General features: G+C 43.5%; 1 protein-coding gene across 1 annotated transcript in view; it reads right to left on the bottom strand.

Moving 5' to 3' along the window:
• The window catches only part of LOC138855531 (putative mediator of RNA polymerase II transcription subunit 26), a 23386-nt gene extending 3136 nt beyond the window's left edge, over positions 1 to 20250 (bottom strand). Inside the window, 1 exon segment of the mRNA XM_070105363.1 lies at positions 20014 to 20250. Within this exon segment, the coding sequence (XP_069961464.1) occupies positions 20014 to 20250 (237 nt within the window).
• Positions 20251 to 20820: the final 570 nt, after the last annotated feature.

Below are 20820 nucleotides of genomic sequence, written 5' to 3'. Positions count from 1 at the left end.
GGCTACCATGAAGCAACACTGGCCATGTTGAAGCACTAATGGCCACCATGAAGCAACACTGGCCATGTTGAAGCATTACTGGCTACCATGAAGCAACACTGGTCATGTTGAAGCACTACTGGCCACCATGAAGCAACACTGGTCATGTTGAAGCACTACTGGCCACCATGAAGCAACACTGGCCATGATGAAGCACTACTGGCCACCATGAAGCAACACTGGCCATGTTGAAGCACTACTGGCCACCATGAAGCAACACTGGTCATGTAGAAGCACTACTGGCCACCATGAAGCAACACTGGTCATGTAGAAGCACTTCTGGCCAACATGAAGCAACACTGGTCATGTAGAAGCACTACTGGCCACCATGAAGCAACACTGGCCATGATGAAGCACTACTGGCCACCATGAAGCAACACTGGCCATGTTGAAGCACTACTGGCCACCATGAAGCAACACTGGTCATGTAGAAGCACTACTGGCCACCATGAAGCAACACTGGCCATGATGAAGCACTACTGGCCACCGTGAAGCAACACTGGTCATGTTAAAGCACTACTGGCTACAATGAAGCAACACTGGCCATGTTGAAGCACTACTGGCCACCATCAAGCAACACTGGTCATGTTGAAGCACTACTGGCTACCATGAAGTAACACTGGCCATGTTGAAGCACTACTGGCCACCATGAAGCAACACTGGCCATGATGAAGCACTACTCGCCACCATGAAGCAACACTGGTCATGTTAAAGCACTACTGGCTACCATGAAGCAACACTGGCCATGTTGAAGCACTACTGGCCACCATGAAGCAACACTGGCCATGATGAAGCACTACTGGCCACCATGAAGCAACACTGGCCATGATGAAGCACTACTGGCTACCATGAAGCAACACTGGTCATGTTGAAGCACTACTGGCCACCATGAAGCAACACTGGCCATGATGAAGCACTACTGGCCACCATGAAGCAACACTGGCCATGATGAAGCACTACTGGCTACCATGAAGCAACACTGGTCATGTTGAAGCACTACTTGCCACCATGAAGCAACACTGGCCATGATGAAGCACAACTGGCCACCATGAAGCAACACTGGCCATGTTGAAGCACTACTGGCTACCATGAAGCAACACTGGTCATGTTGAAGCACTACTGGCCACCATGAAGCAACACCGGCCATGATGAAGCACTACTGGCTACCATGAAGCAAAACTGGTCATGTTGAAGCACTACTGGCCACCATGAAGCAACACTGGCCATGATGTAGCACTACTGGCCACCATGAAGCAACACTGGCAATGAAGAAGCACTACTGGCCACCATGAAGCAACACTGGTCATGTTGAAGCACTACTGGCCACCATAAAATAAACACTGGCCATGTTGAAGCACTACTGGCCACCATGAAGCAACACTGGCCATGTTGAAGCACTACTGGCCACCATGAAGCAACACTGGCCATGATGAAGCACTGCTGGCCACCATGAAGCAACACTGGCCATGATGAAGCACTACTGGCCACCATGAAGCAACACTGGCAATGATGAAGCACTACTGGCCACCATGAAGCAACACTGGCCATGATGAAGCACTACTGGCCGCCATGAAGCAACACTGGTCATGATGAAGCACTACTGGCCACCATGAAGCAACACTGGCCATGATGAAGCACTACTGGCCACCATGAAGCAACACTGGCCATGATAAAGCACTACTGGCCATCATGAAGCAACACTGACCATGTTGAAGCACTACTGGCCACCATGAAGCAACACTGGCCATGTTGAAGCACTACTGTCTACCGTGAAGCAACACTGACCATGTTGAAGCACTACTGGCCACCATGAAGCAACACTGGCCATGTTGAAACACTACTGGCCACTATGAAGCAACACTGGCCATGTTGAAACACTACTGGCTACCATGAAGCAACACTGGCCATGTTGAAGCACTACTGGCCACCATGAGGCAACACTGGCCATGCTGAAGCACTACTGGCCACCAAGAAGCAACACTGGCCATGTTGAAGCACTACTGGCTACCATGAAGCAATACTGGCCATGATGAAGCACTACTGGCCACCATTACGCAACACTGGCCACGTTGAAGCACTACTTGCCACCATGAAGCAACACTGGCCATGTTGAAGCACTACTGGCCACCATGAAGTAACACTGGCCATGATGAAGCACTACTGGCCACCATGAAGCAACACTGGCCATGATGAAGCACTACTGGCTACCATGAAGCAACACTTGTCATGTTGAAGCACTACTGACCACCATGAAGCAACACTGGCCATGATGAAGCACAACTGGCCACCATGAAGCAACACTGGCCATGTTGAAGCACTACTGGCTACCATGAAGCAACACTGGTCATGCTGAAGCACTACTGGCCACCATGAAGCAACACCGGCCATGATGAAGCACTACTGGCTACCATGAAGCAACACTGGTCATGTTGAAGCACTACTGGCCACCATGAAGCAACACTGGCCATGATGTAGCACTACTGGCCACCATGAAGCAACACTGGCAATGAAGAAGCACTACTGGCCACCATGAAGCAACACTGGTCATGTTGAAGCACTACTGGCCACCATGAAATAAACACTGGCCATGTTGAAGCACTACTGGCCACCATGAAGCAACACTGGCCATGTTGAAGCACTACTGGCCACCATGAAGCAACACTGGCCATGATGAAGCACTGCTGGCCACCATGAAGCAACACTGGCCATGATGAAGCACTACTGGCCACCATGAAGCAACACTGGCAATGATGAAGCACTACTGGCCACTATGAAGCAACACTGGCCATGATGAAGCACTACTGGCCGCCATGAAGCAACACTGGTCATGACGAAGCACTACTGGCCACCATGAAGCAACACTGGCCATGATGAAGCACTACTGGCCACCATGAAGCAACACTGGCCATGATGAAGCACTACTGGCCATCATGAAGCAACACTGACCATGTTGAAGCACTACTGGCCACCGTGAAGCAACACTGGCCATGTTGAAGCACTACTGGCTACCGTGAAGCAACACTGACCATGTTGAAGCACTACTGGCCACCATGAAGCAACACTGGCCATGTTGAAACACTACTGGCCACTATGAAGCAACACTGGCCATGTTGAAACACTACTGGCTACCATGAAGCAACACTGGCCATGTTGAAGCACTACTGGCCACCATGAAGCAACACTGGTCATGTTGAAGCACTACTGGCCACCATGAAGCAACACTGGTCATGTTGAAGCACTACTGGCCACCATGAAGCAACACTGGCCATGTTGAAGCACTACTGGCCACCATCAAGCAACACTGGTCATGTTGAAGCACTACTGGCCACCATGAAGCAACACTGGCCATAATGAAGCACTACTGGCCACCATGAAGCAACACTGGTCATGTTGAAGCACTAATGGCCACCATGAAGCAACACTGGCCATATTGAAGCATTACTGGCTACCATGAAGCAACACTGGTCATGTAGAAGCACTACTGGCCACCATGAAGCAACACTGGCCATGTTGAAGCATTACTGGCTACCATGAAGCAACACTGGCCATGTTGAAGCACTAATGGCCACCATGAAGCAACACTGGCCATGTTGAAGCATTACTGGCTACCATGAAGCAACACTGGCCATGTTGAAGCACTACTGGCCACCATCAAGCAACACTGGTCATGTTGAAGCACTACTGGCCACCATGAAGCAACACTGGTCATGTTGAAGCACTACTGGCCACCATGAAGCAACACTGGCCATGATGAAGCACTACTGGCCACCATGAAGCAACACTGGCCATGTTGAAGCACTACTGGCCACCATGAAGCAACACTGGTCATGTAGAAGCACTACTGGCCACCATGAAGCAACACTGGTCATGTAGAAGCACTTCTGGCCACCATGAAGCAACACTGGTCATGTAGAAGCACTACTGGCCACCATTAAGCAACACTGGCCATGATGAAGCACTACTGGCCACCATGAAGCAACACTGGCCATGTTGAAGCACTACTGGCCTCCATGAAGCAACACTGGTCATGTAGAAGCACTACTGGCCACCATGAAGCAACACTGGCCATGATGAAGCACTACTGGCCACCGTGAAGCAACACTGGTCATGTTAAAGCACTACTGGCTACCATGAAGCAACACTGGCCATGTTGAAGCACTACTGGCCACCATCAAGCAACACTGGTCATGTTGAAGCACTACTGGCTACCATGAAGTAACACTGGCCATGTTGAAGCACTACTGGCCACCATGAAGCAACACTGGCCATGATGAAGCACTACTCGCCACCATGAAGCAACACTGGTCATGTTAAAGCACTACTGGCTACCATGAAGCAACACTGGCCATGTTGAAGCACTACTGGCCACCATGAAGCAACACTGGCCATGATGAAGCACTACTGGCCACCATGAAGCAACACTGGCCATGATGAAGCACTACTGGCTACCATGAAGCAACACTGGTCATGTTGAAGCACTACTGGCCACCATGAAGCAACACTGGCCATGATGAAGCACTACTGGCCACCATGAAGCAACACTGGCCATGATGAAGCACTACTGGCTACCATGAAGCAACACTGGTCATGTTGAAGCACTACTTGCCACCATGAAGCAACACTGGCCATGATGAAGCACAACTGGCCACCATGAAGCAACACTGGCCATGTTGAAGCACTACTGGCTACCATGAAGCAACACTGGTCATGTTGAAGCACTACTGGCCACCATGAAGCAACACCGGCCATGATGAAGCACTACTGGCTACCATGAAGCAACACTGGTCATGTTGAAGCACTACTGGCCACCATGAAGCAACACTGGCCATGATGTAGCACTACTGGCCACCATGAAGCAACACTGGCAATGAAGAAGCACTACTGGCCACCATGAAGCAACACTGGTCATGTTGAAGCACTACTGGCCACCATGAAATAAACACTGGCCATGTTGAAGCACTACTGGCCACCATGAAGCAACACTGGCCATGTTGAAGCACTACTGGCCACCATGAAGCAACACTGGCCATGATGAAGCACTGCTGGCCACCATGAAGCAACACTGGCCATGATGAAGCACTACTGGCCACCATGAAGGAACACTGGCAATGATGAAGCACTACTGGCCACCATGAAGCAACACTGGCCATGATGAAGCACTACTGGCCGCCATGAAGCAACACTGGTCATGATGAAGCACTACTGACCACCATGAAGCAACACTGGCCATGATGAAGCACTACTGGCCACCATGAAGCAACACTGGCCATGATTAAGCACTACTGGCCATCATGAAGCAACACTGACCATGTTGAAGCACTACTGGCCACCATGAAGCAACACTGGCCATGTTGAAGCACTACTGTCTACCGTGAAGCAACACTGACCATGTTGAAGCACTACTGGCCACCATGAAGCAACACTGGCCATGTTGAAACACTACTGGCCACTATGAAGCAACACTGGCCATGTTGAAACACTACTGGCTACCATGAAGCAACACTGGCCATGTTGAAGCACTACTGGCCACCATGAGGCAACACTGGCCATGTTGAAGCACTACTGACCACCATGAAGCAACACTGGCCATGTTGAAGCACTACTGGCTACCATGAAGCAATACTGGCCATGATGAAGCACTACTGGCCACCATTACGCAACACTGGCCACGTTGAAGCACTACTTGCCACCATGAAGCAACACTGGCCATGTTGAAGCACTACTGGCCACCATGAAGCAACACTGGCCATGATGAAGCACTACTGGCCACCATGAAGCAACACTGGCCATGATGAAGCACTACTGGCTACCATGAAGCAACACTTGTCATGTTGAAGCACTACTGACCACCATGAAGCAACACTGGCCATGATGAAGCACAACTGGCCACCATGAAGCAACACTGGCCATGTTGAAGCACTACTGGCTACCATGAAGCAACACTGGTCATGCTGAAGCACTACTGGCCACCATGAAGCAACACCGGCCATGATGAAGCACTACTGGCTACCATGAAGCAACACTGGTCATGTTGAAGCACTACTGGCCACCATGAAGCAACACTGGCCATGATGTAGCACTACTGGCCACCATGAAGCAACACTGGCAATGAAGAAGCACTACTGGCCACCATGAAGCAACACTGGTCATGTTGAAGCACTACTGGCCACCATGAAATAAACACTGGCCATGTTGAAGCACTACTGGCCACCATGAAGCAACACTGGCCATGTTGAAGCACTACTGGCCACCATGAAGCAACACTGGCCATGATGAAGCACTGCTGGCCACCATGAAGCAACACTGGCCATGATGAAGGACTACTGGCCACCATGAAGCAACACTGGCAATGATGAAGCACTACTGGCCACTATGAAGCAACACTGGCCATGATGAAGCACTACTGGCCGCCATGAAGCAACACTGGTCATGATGAAGCACTACTGGCCACCATGAAGCAACACTGGCCATGATGAAGCACTACTGGCCACCATGAAGCAACACTGGCCATGATGAAGCACTACTGGCCATCATGAAGCAACACTGACCATGTTGAAGCACTACTGGACACCGTGAAGCAACACTGGCCATGTTGAAGCACTACTGGCTACCGTGAAGCAACACTGACCATGTTGAAGCACTACTGGCCACCATGAAGCAACACTGGCCATGTTGAAACACTACTGGCCACTATGAAGCAACACTGGCCATGTTGAAACACTACTGGCTACCATGAAGCAACACTGGCCATGTTGAAGCACTACTGGCCACCATGAGGCAACACTGGCCATGTTGAAGCACTACTGGCCACCATGAAGCAACACTGGCCATGTTGAAGCACTACTGGCTACCGTGAAGCAATACTGGCCATGATGAAGCACTACTGGCCACCATTACGCAACACTGGCCACGTTGAAGCACTACTTGCCACCATGAAGCAACACTGGCCATGTTGAAGCACTACTGGCCACCATGAAGCAACACTGGCCACGTTGAAGCACTAGTGGCTACCATGAAGCAACACTGGCCATGTTGAAGCACTACTGGCCACCATGAAGCAACACTGGCCATGTTGAAGCACTAATGGCCACCATGAAGCAACACTGGTCATGTTGAAGCACTAGTGGCTACCATGAAGCAACACTGGCCATGATGAAGCACTACTGGTCACCATGAAGCAACACTGGCCATGTTGAAGCACTACTGGTCACCATGAAGCAACACTGGCCATGATGAAGCACTACTGGTCACCATGAAGCAACACTGGCCATGTGGAAGCACTACTGGTCACCATGAAGCAACACTGGCCATGATGAAGCACTACTGGCCACCATGAAGCAACACTGGCCATGTTGAAGCACTACTGGTCACCATGAAGCAACACTGGCCACCAGGGCAAGGATCAAGTACCAGAGTGAGGGATCCCCTCCTCTAGGTTATTAGCATATGTTGGTAGCCTAGGGATACAAGGAATCTTCTCTTCAGTTGAAAATATTTTCTCTCTTGGAGCATTTTTCCCATCAAACTTGTGATGTACTCCCGTGAGGGGCTGGGGGCGAGATTTGATCTCCTTCTCCTCTCCTGTTTTCTTCACCTTCTTCCTTACTCTTCCATATCTCTGTTAATACTAGCTAAAAATAATTCTCTCCGGCCTTTGAAGCTAAGGCAAACCGAAGCCATTAGAATTATTCATATCTGTCCTAAAACTATCTAGGCTTTGAATGTGAGAAGAGAGTTTGGTAGGATAATTGAGATTAACTCTGTAAATGGTATTAGAATGTTCCGAAATGAAGCAGAATCTCGCAATAAATCTTGTTAAATGTCTGGAAGTAAATAAGCACAAATCTTAAAGGGTTGTTAAAACGTGGAAATATATTAAGCTTTATAAGCTGTACGAGCTGTGTTACTCTAAACAAAATGAATGTTTCAGTCTTCTATGTTAGTTGTATTTATTACTACTGCTTATCCAAGAAGCACATCACTGGTAATCCTTTCTTTAGTTCGCTTGCTATGGCAGCTGCTCAAAAAAAGAAATTTCTCTGTAAACTTTTAGTAACAATACTGTATCTCACAAATTATATAAACTGGTGGATCTGGGCAGGAGTCTACGGGAGACGTTGCGTCTCCTTTACCACCTCCCTAGACAAGAACATGGCAGCCATGTTGATATTATTATATTAACGGTATACAGTACCAGCAGGTTGGTGAATTAGAAACATGTGCAACACCTGGGTATTTTTAGTGTGCAGAAAACTCTCCCAGCAGGGACTTCTCCAATTTAATCGAAATAGTCACAGGTTTGCGAAACGTTCAAAAGTGTCTTATTTATCAACTGTGTTGAGTTAGGCATAGTAATTAAGAGTTGTTTGTCATTTTAATGGCACTAAAGTTAGCTTATGACACTGAGCTTGACTCCTTGATCATTAATGAATTTGTCATTAATGAAGGCCCTTGACTCTATAATGGCTCAATCAACGTGTTCTTTGGGGAAGCCTTGCATAGGTATTAATAAATCAGAGAAAAGAGAATTCCACCACGAGTTGAATAACTCTTATATAAGTCAGAGTTGATAAATTAGCTAAATTACTTTGAAGATGTTGAGTATAGCTTAAGCATAGTTATGTCAATCATTAGGAATATCATTAAGAGAAAAGAAAATTATGAAAATAAATGTCATTGGAATACAGAAGCTTGAGTAAATATATTATGTTATTATAATATGAACGTAGATAAAAGTTAAGACACTTGTGCAACATCTGGTTATCTTTATTGTAGACGTTTCGCCATCCAGTGGCTTTATCAATACAGATTCTTGGACATAAAAAGAAATCAGAAGAACTATATACAAAAGAAGGGGTAATCAGTCCCTCAGCCTTGGAGGTGGTGTTTAGAGCACCGTGGTTGTCGAGATTCTGAAGCACTCGCTTTATCAATACAGATTCTTGGACATAATAAGAATCTGTATTGATAAAGCCACTGGATGGCGAAACGTCTACAATAAAGATAACCAGATGTTGCACAAGTGTCTTAACTTTCATCTTGTCGGTATTGTATACCTGTCTTGCACACATGAACGTAGATAAGCATATTTACTGAACAACTTGCAATGTAAACAGACAGCCTACTGTTGTAATAGTCAGGTTTAGGTTTGATTACAAGTATTGTACATCTGACACTATTACAGACACACAAATGATTACAAGAACTGTACTTCTGACAGTATAACAGACACACAGATGATTACAAGTACTGTACTTCTGACAGTAGGGCAGACACACAGATGATTACAAGTACTCTACTTATGACAGAATAACAGACACACAAATGACTACAAATACTGTACTTCTGACAGCATAACAGACACACAGATGAATACAAGTACTGTACTTCTGACAGAATAACAGACACACAAATGATTACAAGTACTGTACTTCTGAGAGTATGGCAGACAAACAGATGATTACAAGTACTGTACTTTTGACGGTATAACAGACACACAAATGATTACAAGTACTGTACTTCTGAGAGCATGGCAGACAAACAGATGATTACAAGTACTGTACTTCTGACAGTATGGCAGATACACAGATGATTACAAGTGATGTACTTCTGACAGTATGGCAGACACACAGATGATTACAAGTACTGTACTACTGACAGTATTGCAGACACACAGATGATTACAAGTACTGTACTTCTAATAGTATGGCAGACAAACAGTTGATTACAGGTACTCTACTTCTGACAGTATAACAGACACAGTTGAAGAAAAGTACTGCACTTCTGACAGTATGGGAGACACACAGTTGATTACAAGTACTGTACTTCTGACAGTATGGCAGACACACAGTTGATTACAAGTAATGAACTTCTGACAGTATGGCAGACACACAGATCATTACAAGTGCAATACTTCTGACAGTATAGCAGACACACAAATGATTACAAGTACTGTACTACTGAGAGTATAACAGACACACAAATGATTACAAATACTGTGCTTCTGGCAGTATAACAGACACACAAATGGTTGCAAGTACTGTACTTCTGATAGTATGTCAGACACACAGTTGATTACAGGTACTCTACTTCTGAGAGTATAACAGACACAGTTGAAGACAAGTACTGCACTTCTGACAGTAAGGGAGACACACAGTTGATTACAAGTAATGTACTTCTGACAGTATGGGAGACACACAGATGATTAAAAGTGCAGTACTTCTGACCGTTAGCAGACACACACATGATTACATGTACTGTACTTCAAACAGTATGGCAGACACAAAAATTATTACAAGTACTGTACTTCTGATAGTATGGCAGACACACAGATGATTACAAGTACTGAACTCCTGACAGTATAACAGACACACAGATGATTACAAGTACTGTACCTCTGACAGTATAACAGACACACAGATGAATACAAGTACTATACTTGTGACAGAATAACACACACACAAATGATTACAAGTACTGTACTTCTGAGAGTATGGCAATCAAACAGATGATTACAAGTACTGTACTTTTGACGGTATAACAGACACACAAATGATTACAAGTACTATACTTTTGACAGTATAACAGACACACAAATGATTACAAGTACTGAACTTCTGACAGTATAACAGACACAGTTGAAAACAAGTACTGCACTTCTGACAGTATGGGAGACACACTGTTGATTACAAATACTGTACTTCTGACAGTATGGCAGACACACAGTTGATTACAAGTAATGTACTTCTGACAGTATGGCAGACACACAGATGATTACAAGTACTGTACTTCTGACAGTATGGCAGACACGCAGATGATTACAAGTACTGAACTTCTGACAGAATGGCAGACACACAGTTGACTACAATTACTGTACTTCTCACAGTATAACAGACACACAGATGATTACAAGTACTGTACTTCTGACAGAATAAAAGACACACAAAAGATTACAAGTACTGTACTTCTGACAGTATGGCAGACACACAGATGATTACAAGTACTGTATTTCTGACAGTATGGCAGACACACAAATGATTACAAGTACTGTACTTCTGACAGTATGGCAGACACGCAGATGATTACAAGTACTCTACTTCTGACAGTATGGCAGACACACAAATGATTACAAGTACTGTACTTCTGACAGTATGGCAGACACACAGTTGACTACAAGTACTGTACTTCTCACAGTATAACAGACACACAGACGATTACAAGTACTGTACTTCTGACAGAATAACAGACACACAAATGATTACAAGTACTGTACTTCTGAGAGCATGGCAGACAAACAGATGATTACAAGCACTGTACTTTTGACAGTATAACAGACACGCAAATGATTAAAAACACTGTACTTTTGACAGTATGGCAGACACACAGATGATTACAAGTGTTTTATTTCTGACTGTGTAACAGACACACAAATGATTACAAGTATTGTACTTCTGACAGTATAACAGACACAAATGATTACAAGTACTGTACTTCTGACAGTATGGCAGACACACAGATGAATATAAGCACTGTACTTCTGACAGTATAACAGACACTCAAACGCTTACAAGCACTGTGCTTCTAACAGTATTGCAGATACACAAATGATTACAAGTACTCTACTTCTGACAGAATAACAGACACACAAATGATTACAAGTACTCTACTTCTGACAGCATAACAGACACACAGATGATTACAAGTACTGTACTACTGAGAGTATAACAGATACACAAATGATTACAAATACTGTGCTTCTGGCAGTATAACAGACACACAAATGATTACAAATACTGTGCTTCTGGCAGTATAACAGACACACAAATGATTACAAATACTGTGCTTCTGGCAGTATAACAAACACACATATGATTACAAGTTCTGTACTTCTGATAGTATGGCAGACACACAGTTGATTACAGGTACTCTACTTCTGATAGTATAACAGACACACAGATGATTACAAGTACTGTACTACTGAGAGTATAACAGACACACAAATGATTACAAATACTGTGCTTCTGGCAGTATAACAGACACACAAATGATTACAAATACTGTGCTTCTGACAGTATAACTGACACACAAATGATTACAAATACTGTACTTCTGACAGTATAAGAGACACACATATGATTACAAGTTCTGTACTTCTGATAGTATGGCAGACACACAGTTGATTACAGGTACTCTACTTCTGATAGTATAACAGACACAGTTGAAGACATGAACTGTACTTCTGACAGTATGGCAGACACAAAAATGATTACAAGTACTGTACTTCTGACAGCATGACAGACACACAGATGATTACAAGTACTGTATTTCTGACAGTGTAACAGACACACAAATGATTACAAGTACTGTATTTCTGACAGTGTAACAGACACACAAATGATTACAAGTAATGTACTTCTGACAGTATAACAGACTCACAGATGATTACAAGTACTGCACTTCTGACAGTATAACAGACACACAGATGATTACAAGTACTGTACTTCTGACAGTATAACAGACACACAGATGATTACAAGTACTGCACTTCTGATAGTATAACAGACACACAGATGATTACAAGTACTGTACTTCTGACAGTATAACAGACTCACAGATGATTACAAGTACTCTACTTCTGACGGTATAACAGACACACAGATGAATTCAAGTACTGTACTTCTGACAGAATAACAGACGCAAAAATGATTGCCAGTACTGTACTTCTGACAGTATGGCAGACACACAGTAGACTACAAGTACTGTACTTCTCACAGTATAACAGACACACCGATGATTACAGGTACTGTACTTCTGACAGAATAACAGACAAGCAAATGATTACAAGTACTGTACTTCTGAGAGTATGGCAGACAAACAGATGATTACAAGTACTGTACTTCTGACAGTATAAGAGACACACAGATGATTACAAGTACTGTACTTCTGACAGAATAACAGACACACAAATGATTACAAGTACTGTACTTCTGAGAGTATGGCAGACACACAGATGATTACAAGCACTGTACTTCTGACAGTATAACAAACGCTTACAAGCACTTTGCTTCTGACAGTATTGCAGACACACAGATGATTACAAGTACTCTACTTCTGAGAGGATAACAGACACACAAACGACTACAAGTACTGTACTTCTGACAGTATAAGAAACACATATATCATTACAAGTACTGTACTTCTGACAGTATAACAGACACACAAATGATTACAAGTACTGTACTGTACTTCTGACAGTATGACAGACACACAGTTGATTACAATTACTGTACTTCTGACTGTATGGCAGATACACAGATGATTACAAGTACTGTACTGCTGACAGTATGGCAGATACACAGATGATTACAAGTGATGTACTTCTGACAGAATGGCAGACACACAGATGATTACAAGTACTGTACTTCAAATAGTATGGCAGACACACAGTTGATTACAGGTACTCTACTTCTGACAGTATAACAGACACAGTTGAGGACAAGTACTGCACTTCTGACAGTATGGGAGACAGATAGTTGATTACAAGAACTGTACCTCTGACAGTATGGCAGACACACAGTTGATTACAAGTAATGTACTTCTGACAGTATGGCAGACAAACAGATGATTACAAGCACTGTACTTTTGACAGTATAACAGACACACAAATGATTACAAGTACTGTACTTCTGACAGTATGGCAGACACGCAGATGATTACAAGTACTGTACTTCTGACAGAATAACAGACACAAAAATGATTGCAAGTACTGTACTTCTGACAGTATGGCAGACACACAGTTGACTACAAGTTCTGTACTTCTCACAGTATAACAGACTCACAGATGATTGCAAGTACTGTACTTCTGACAGAATAACAGACACGCAAATGATTACAAGTACTGTACTTCTGAGAGCATGGCAGACAAACAGATGATTACAAGTACTGTACTTTTGACGGTATAACAGACACGCAAATGATTACAAGTACTGTACTTCTGAGAGCATGGCAGACAAACAGATGATTACAAGTACTGTACTTTTGACAGTATAACAGGCACACAAATGATTACAAGTACTGTACTTCTGACAGTATGGCAGACACACAGATGATTACAAGTACTGTACTTTTGACAGCATAACACACACAAATGATTACAAGTACTGTACTTCAGACAGTATGGCAGACACGCAAATAATTACAAGTACTCTACTTCTGACAGAATAACAGACACACAAATGCTTACAAGTACTATACTTCTGAGATTAAGCAATCAAACAGATGATTACAAGTAATGTACTTTTGACGATAAAACAGACACAAACGATTACAAGTAATGTACTTCTGACAGTATGGCAGACATACATGATTACAAGTACTGTACTTCTGGCAGTATGAGAGACACACAGATGATTACAAGTACTGTACCTCTGACAGTATGGCAGACACACAAATGATTAAAAATACTGTGCCTCTGGCAGTATAACAGACACACAAATGGTTACAAGTACTGTACTTCTGACAGTATAACAGACACACTAATCATTGTAAGTACTGTACTGTACTTCTGACAGTATGACAGACACACAGTTGATTACAAGTACTGTACTTCTGACTGTATGGCAGATACACAGATGATTACAAGTACTGTACCTCTGACAGTGTGGCAGATACACAGATGATTACAAGTGATGTACTTCTGACAGAATGGCAGACACACAGATGATTACAAGTACTGTACTTCTGACAGTATTGCAGACACACAGATGATTACAAGTACTGTACTTCAAATAGTATGGCAGACACACAGTTGATTACATGTACTCTACTTCTGACAGTATAACAGACACAGTTGAAGACAAGTACTGCACTTCTGACAGTATGGGAGACACATAGTTGATTACAAGTACTGTACCTCTGACAGTATGGCAGACACACAGTTGATTACAAGTAATGTACCTGTGACAGTATGGCAGACACACAGATGATTACAAGTGCAGTACTTCTGACAGTATAGCAGACACACAGATTATTACAAGTACTGTACTTCTGACAGTATGGCAGACACACAAATGATTACAAGTACTGTACTTCTGACAGTATGGCAGACACACAAATGATTACAAGTACTGAACCTCTGACAGTATAACAGACACGCAAATGATTACAAGTACTGTACTTCTGACAGCATGGCAGACACGCAGATGATTACAAGTACTCTACTTCTGACGGTATAACAGACACACAGATGAATACAAGTACTGTGCTTCTGACAGAATAACAGACACGAAAATGATTGCAAGTACTGTACTTCTGACAGTGTGGCAGACACACAGTTGACTACAAGTACTGTACTTCTCACAGTATAACAGACACACAGTTGACTACAAGTGCTGTACTTCTCACAGTATAAGAGACACACAGATGATTACAAGTACTGTACTTCTGACAGAATAACAGACACACAGATGATTACAAGTACTGTACTTCTGACAGAATAACAGACACACACATGATTACAAGTACTGTACTAATGGCAGTATAACAGACACACAGATGATTACAAGTACTGTACTTTTGACAGTATAACAGACACACAAATGATTACAAGTACTGTACTACTGAGAGTATAACAGACTCTCAAATGATTACAAATACTGTGCTTCTGGCAGTATAACAGACACACAAATGGTTACAAGTACTCTACTTATGACAGTATAACAAACACATATATGATTACAAGTACTGTACTTCTGATAGTATGGCAGACACACAGTTGATTACAGGTACTCTACTTCTCATAGTATAACAGACACAGTTGAAGACAAGTACTGCACTTCTGACACTATGGGAGACACACAGATGATTACATGTACTGTACTACTGACAGTATAACAGACACACAAATGATTACAAGTACTGTATTTCTGACAGTGTAACAGACACACAAATGATTACAGTAATGTACCTCTGACAGTATAACAGACACACAGATGATTACAAGTACTGTACTTCTGACAGTATAACAGACTCACAGATGATTACAAGTACTCTACTTCTGACGGTATAACAGACACACAGATGAATACAAGTACTGTACTTGTGACAGAATAACAGACGCAAAAATGATTGCAAGTACTGTACTTCTGACAGTATGGCAGACACACAGATGATTACAGGTACTGTACTTCTGACTGAATAACAGACACACAGATGATTACAAGTACTGTACTTTTGACAGTATAACACACACAAATGATTACAAGTACTGTACTTTTGACAGTATAACACACACAAATGATTACAAGTACTCTACTTCTGACAGTATGGCAGACAGGCAAATGATTACAAGTACTGTACTACTGAGAGTATAAAAGACACACAAATGATTACAAATACTGTGCTTGTGGCAGTGTAACAGACACACAAATGGTTACAAGTACTGTACTTCTGACAGTATAAGAGACACACATATGATTACAAGTACTGTACTTCTGATAGTATGGCAGACACACAGTTGATTACAGGTACTCTACTTCTGACAGTATAACAGACACAGTTGAAGACAAGTACTGCACTTCTGACAGTATGGCGGACACACAGTTGATTACAAGTAATGTACTTCTGACAGTATAACAGACACACAGATGAATACAAGTACTGTACTTAAGAACATAAGAACATAAGAAAGGAGGCACACTGCAGGAGGCCTGTTGGCCCATACTAGGCAGGTCCTTTACAATTCATCCCACTAACGAAACATTTGCCCAACCCAATTTTCAATGCCACCCAAGAAATAAGCTCTGATGTGAAAGTCCCACTCAAATCCAACCCCTCCCACTCATGTACTTATCCAACCTAAATTTGAAACTACCCAAAGTCCCAGCCTCAATAACCCAACTAGGTAGACTGTTCCACTCATCAACTACCCTCTTTCCAAACCAATACTTTCCTATGTCCTTTCTAAATCTAAACTTATCTAATTTAAATCCATTACTGCGGGCTCTCTCTTGGAGAGACATCCTCAAGACCTCATTAATATCCCCTTTATTAATATCTATCTTCCACTTATACACTTCGATCAGGTCTCCCCTCATTCTTCGTCTAACAAGTGAATGTAACTTAACAGTCTTCAATCTTTCTTTATAAGGAAGATTTCTAATGCTATGTATTAATTTAGTCATCCTACGCTGAATGTTTTCTAACGAATTTATGTCCATTCTGTAATATGGAGACCAGAACTGAGCTGCATAATCTAGGTGAGGCCTTACTAATGATGTATAAAGCTGCAGTATGACCTCTGGACTTCTGTTGCTTACACTTCTTGATATAAATCCCAGTAATCTATTTGCCTTATTACGTACGCTTAGGTATTGCTGTCTTGGTTTAAGGTTGCTGCTTACCATAACCCCCAAGTCCTTTTCGCAATCTGTATGGCTAAGTTCTACATCATTTAACTTATGAGTATAACAGACACACAAATGGTTACAAGAACTGTACTTCTGACAGTATAACAGACACACAGATGATAACAAGTACTGTACTTCTGACAGTATAACAGACACACAGATGATAACAAGTACTGTACTTCTGACAGTATAACAGACACACAGATGATAACAAGTACTGTACTTCTGACAGTATAACAGACACATAGATGATAACAAGTACTGTACTTCTGACAGTATAACAGACACACAGATGATAACAAGTACTGTACTTCTGACAGTATAACAGACACACAGATGATAACAAGTACTGTACTTCTGACAGTATAACAGACACACAGATGATAACAAGTACGGTACTTCTGACAGTATAACAGACACACGGATGATTACAAGTACTGTACTTCTGACAGTATGGCAGACAAACAGATGCTTACATGTACTGTACTGTACTTCTGACAGTATGGCAGACACACGGATGATTACAAGTACTGTACTTCTGACAGTATGGCATACACACAGTTGATTACAGGTACTCTACTTCTGACAGTATAACAGACACACAGTTGAAGACAAGTACGGTACTTCTGACAGTATGGGAGACACACAGTTGATTACAAGTACTGTACTTTTGGCAGTATAACAGACACACAAATGACTACAAGTACTGTACTTATGACGGTATAACAGACACACATATGATTACAAGTACTCTACTTCTGACGGTATAACAGACACACAGATGATTACAAGTACTGTACTTCGGACAGTATAACAGACAAACGATTACAAGTAATGTACTTCTGACAGTATGGCAGACACACAGATGATTACAATGTAGTACTGTATTTCTGGCAGTATAACAGACACACAGATGATTACAAGTACTGTACTTCTGACAGTATAACAGACAAACGATTACAAGTAATGTACTTCTGACAGTATGGCAGACACACAGATGATTACAAGTACTGTATTTCTGGCAGTATAACAGACACACAGATGATTACAAGTACTGTACCTCTGACAGTATGGCAGACACACAGGTGATTGCAAGCACTGTACTTCTGACAGTATAACAGACACTCAAACGTTTACAAGCACTGTGCTTCTGACAGTATGGCAGACACACAGATAATTACAAGTACTGTACTTCTGACAGTATAACAGACACTCAGATGATTACAAGTACTGTGCTTCTGACAGTATGGTAGACACACGGATGATTACAAGTACTGTACTGCTGGCAGTATGGCAGACACGCAAATGATTACATGTACTGGACTTCTGACAGTATGGCAGACGCACAAATGATTACAAGTACTGTTCTGCTGACAGTATAACAGACACACAAATGATTACAAGTACTGTACTTCTGACAGTATTGCAGACACGCAGATGATTACAAGTACTGTACTTCTGACAGTATAACTCACACACACATATGATTACAAGTACTGTACTTCTGACAGTAGAATAGACGCACAAATTATTACAAGTACTGTACGTCTGACAGTATAACAGAGACACTAATGATTTCAAGCACTGTACTTCTAGCAGTATAACAGACACACCACTGATTACAAGTACTGTACCTCTGACAGTATAACAGACACACAGATGATTACAAGTACTGTACTTCTGACAGTATAACAGACACACAGATGATTACAAGTACTGTACTTCTGACAGTATAACAGACACACAGATGATTACATGTACTGTACGTCTGACAGTGTAACAGACACACAAATGATTACAAGTACTGTACTTCTGACAGTATAACAGACACACAGATGATTACATGTACTGTACGTCTGACAGTGTAACAGACACACAAATGATTACAAGTACTGTACCCCTTACAGTTTAACAGACACACAGATGATTCTCAAACTAAATAATCCCTTAAGATCCCATGAACACTACGTCTTTCATTGTTTATTTATTAAGGAAAGATAGTATAATAACCTACTTATATGTAAAAGTATCTTATCAATGAAAAGATGCGTGACATATTGAACACATATCCTAAATACGGTTGCAACAATTAAAAAAATCGGGACTTAGTTCTTAGGCATTTTGTACATCCACATGCACTTGCGCTACTCTCAACATATTAAATGGTTATAATCATAACCATAATTTTTAAAATTTTGGATAGTAAACCATTAGAAGGCCTTGGTCAGATGACCAAAAGCTGGAAATATTTGTCTTGTTTATTGACAAACTTTACTTAACCTAACGTACCCAGGCATGGTCAGAGACCGGGTCGCGGGGGCGTTGACCCCCGGAGCCCCCTCCAGGTATATCCCAGGTATACCCACCACAGGCTGCACAGTGCTTGTCACATCCGCAACAAAATATAAAATATAACTTCTTTCTATTTTGTTCCACTCATGTTTACTCTATCTTCCTCCTTGTTTCTTCTTTCTGCTCTCTAGTTTCCTCTGTCTTTCTCTTCTCTTGTCTTCTCAGTCTTCGTTTCCTGTTTCCTCTCTGCTTCTTCGGTCTTCCTTCTCGTTCCCACAATCTTCCTCCTCTCCTGTTCCCACAATCTTCCTCCTCTCCTGTTCCCACAATCTTCCTCCTCTCCTGTTCCCACAATCTTCCTCCTCTTCTGTTTCTTCGATCTTTTTCTTCTCGCTGCTTCAGTCTTACCCTTCTTGTGCTCCCTTAATCCTCCTCCTCCCGAGACAATGTTCACCCCCGTCACCCCCGTCACCCCTGTCACCCCCGTCACCCCCGTCACCCCTGTCACCCCCATCACCCCCGTCACCCCCGTCACCCCCGTCACCCCCGTCACCCCCGTCACCCCGTCACCCCCGTCACCCCCGTCACCCCCGTCACCCCCATCACCCCCGTCACCCCCGTCACCCCCGTCACCCCCGTCACCCCCGTCACCCCCGTCACCCCGTCACCCCCGTCACCCCCGTCACCCCCGTCACCCCCGTTACTCCCATCACCCCCGTCATTCCCATCACCCCCGTCACTCCCTTCACCCCCGTTACTTCCATCACTCCCGTCACTCCCATCACCCCCGTCACTCCCATCACCCCCGTCACTCCCATCACCCCCGTCACCCCCGTCACCCCCGTCATCCCCGTCACCCCCGTCACCCCCGTCACCCCCGTCACCCCCGTCACCCCCGTCACCCCCGTCACCTCTGTCATCTCCGTCACGCCCATCACCCCCGTCACCCCCGTCACCCCCGTCACTCCCATCACCCCCGTCACCCCCGTCACCCCCGTCACCCCCGTCACCCCCGTCACCCCCGTCACCTCTGTCATCTCCGTCACCCCCGTCACCCCCGTCACCCCCGTCACCCCCGTCACCC

This window comes from Cherax quadricarinatus, chromosome 6, assembly GCF_038502225.1.
Source record: "Cherax quadricarinatus isolate ZL_2023a chromosome 6, ASM3850222v1, whole genome shotgun sequence".
Taxonomy (NCBI): Eukaryota; Metazoa; Arthropoda; class Malacostraca; order Decapoda; family Parastacidae; genus Cherax; species Cherax quadricarinatus.
This window is presented reverse-complemented; position numbering and strand designations above follow the sequence as displayed.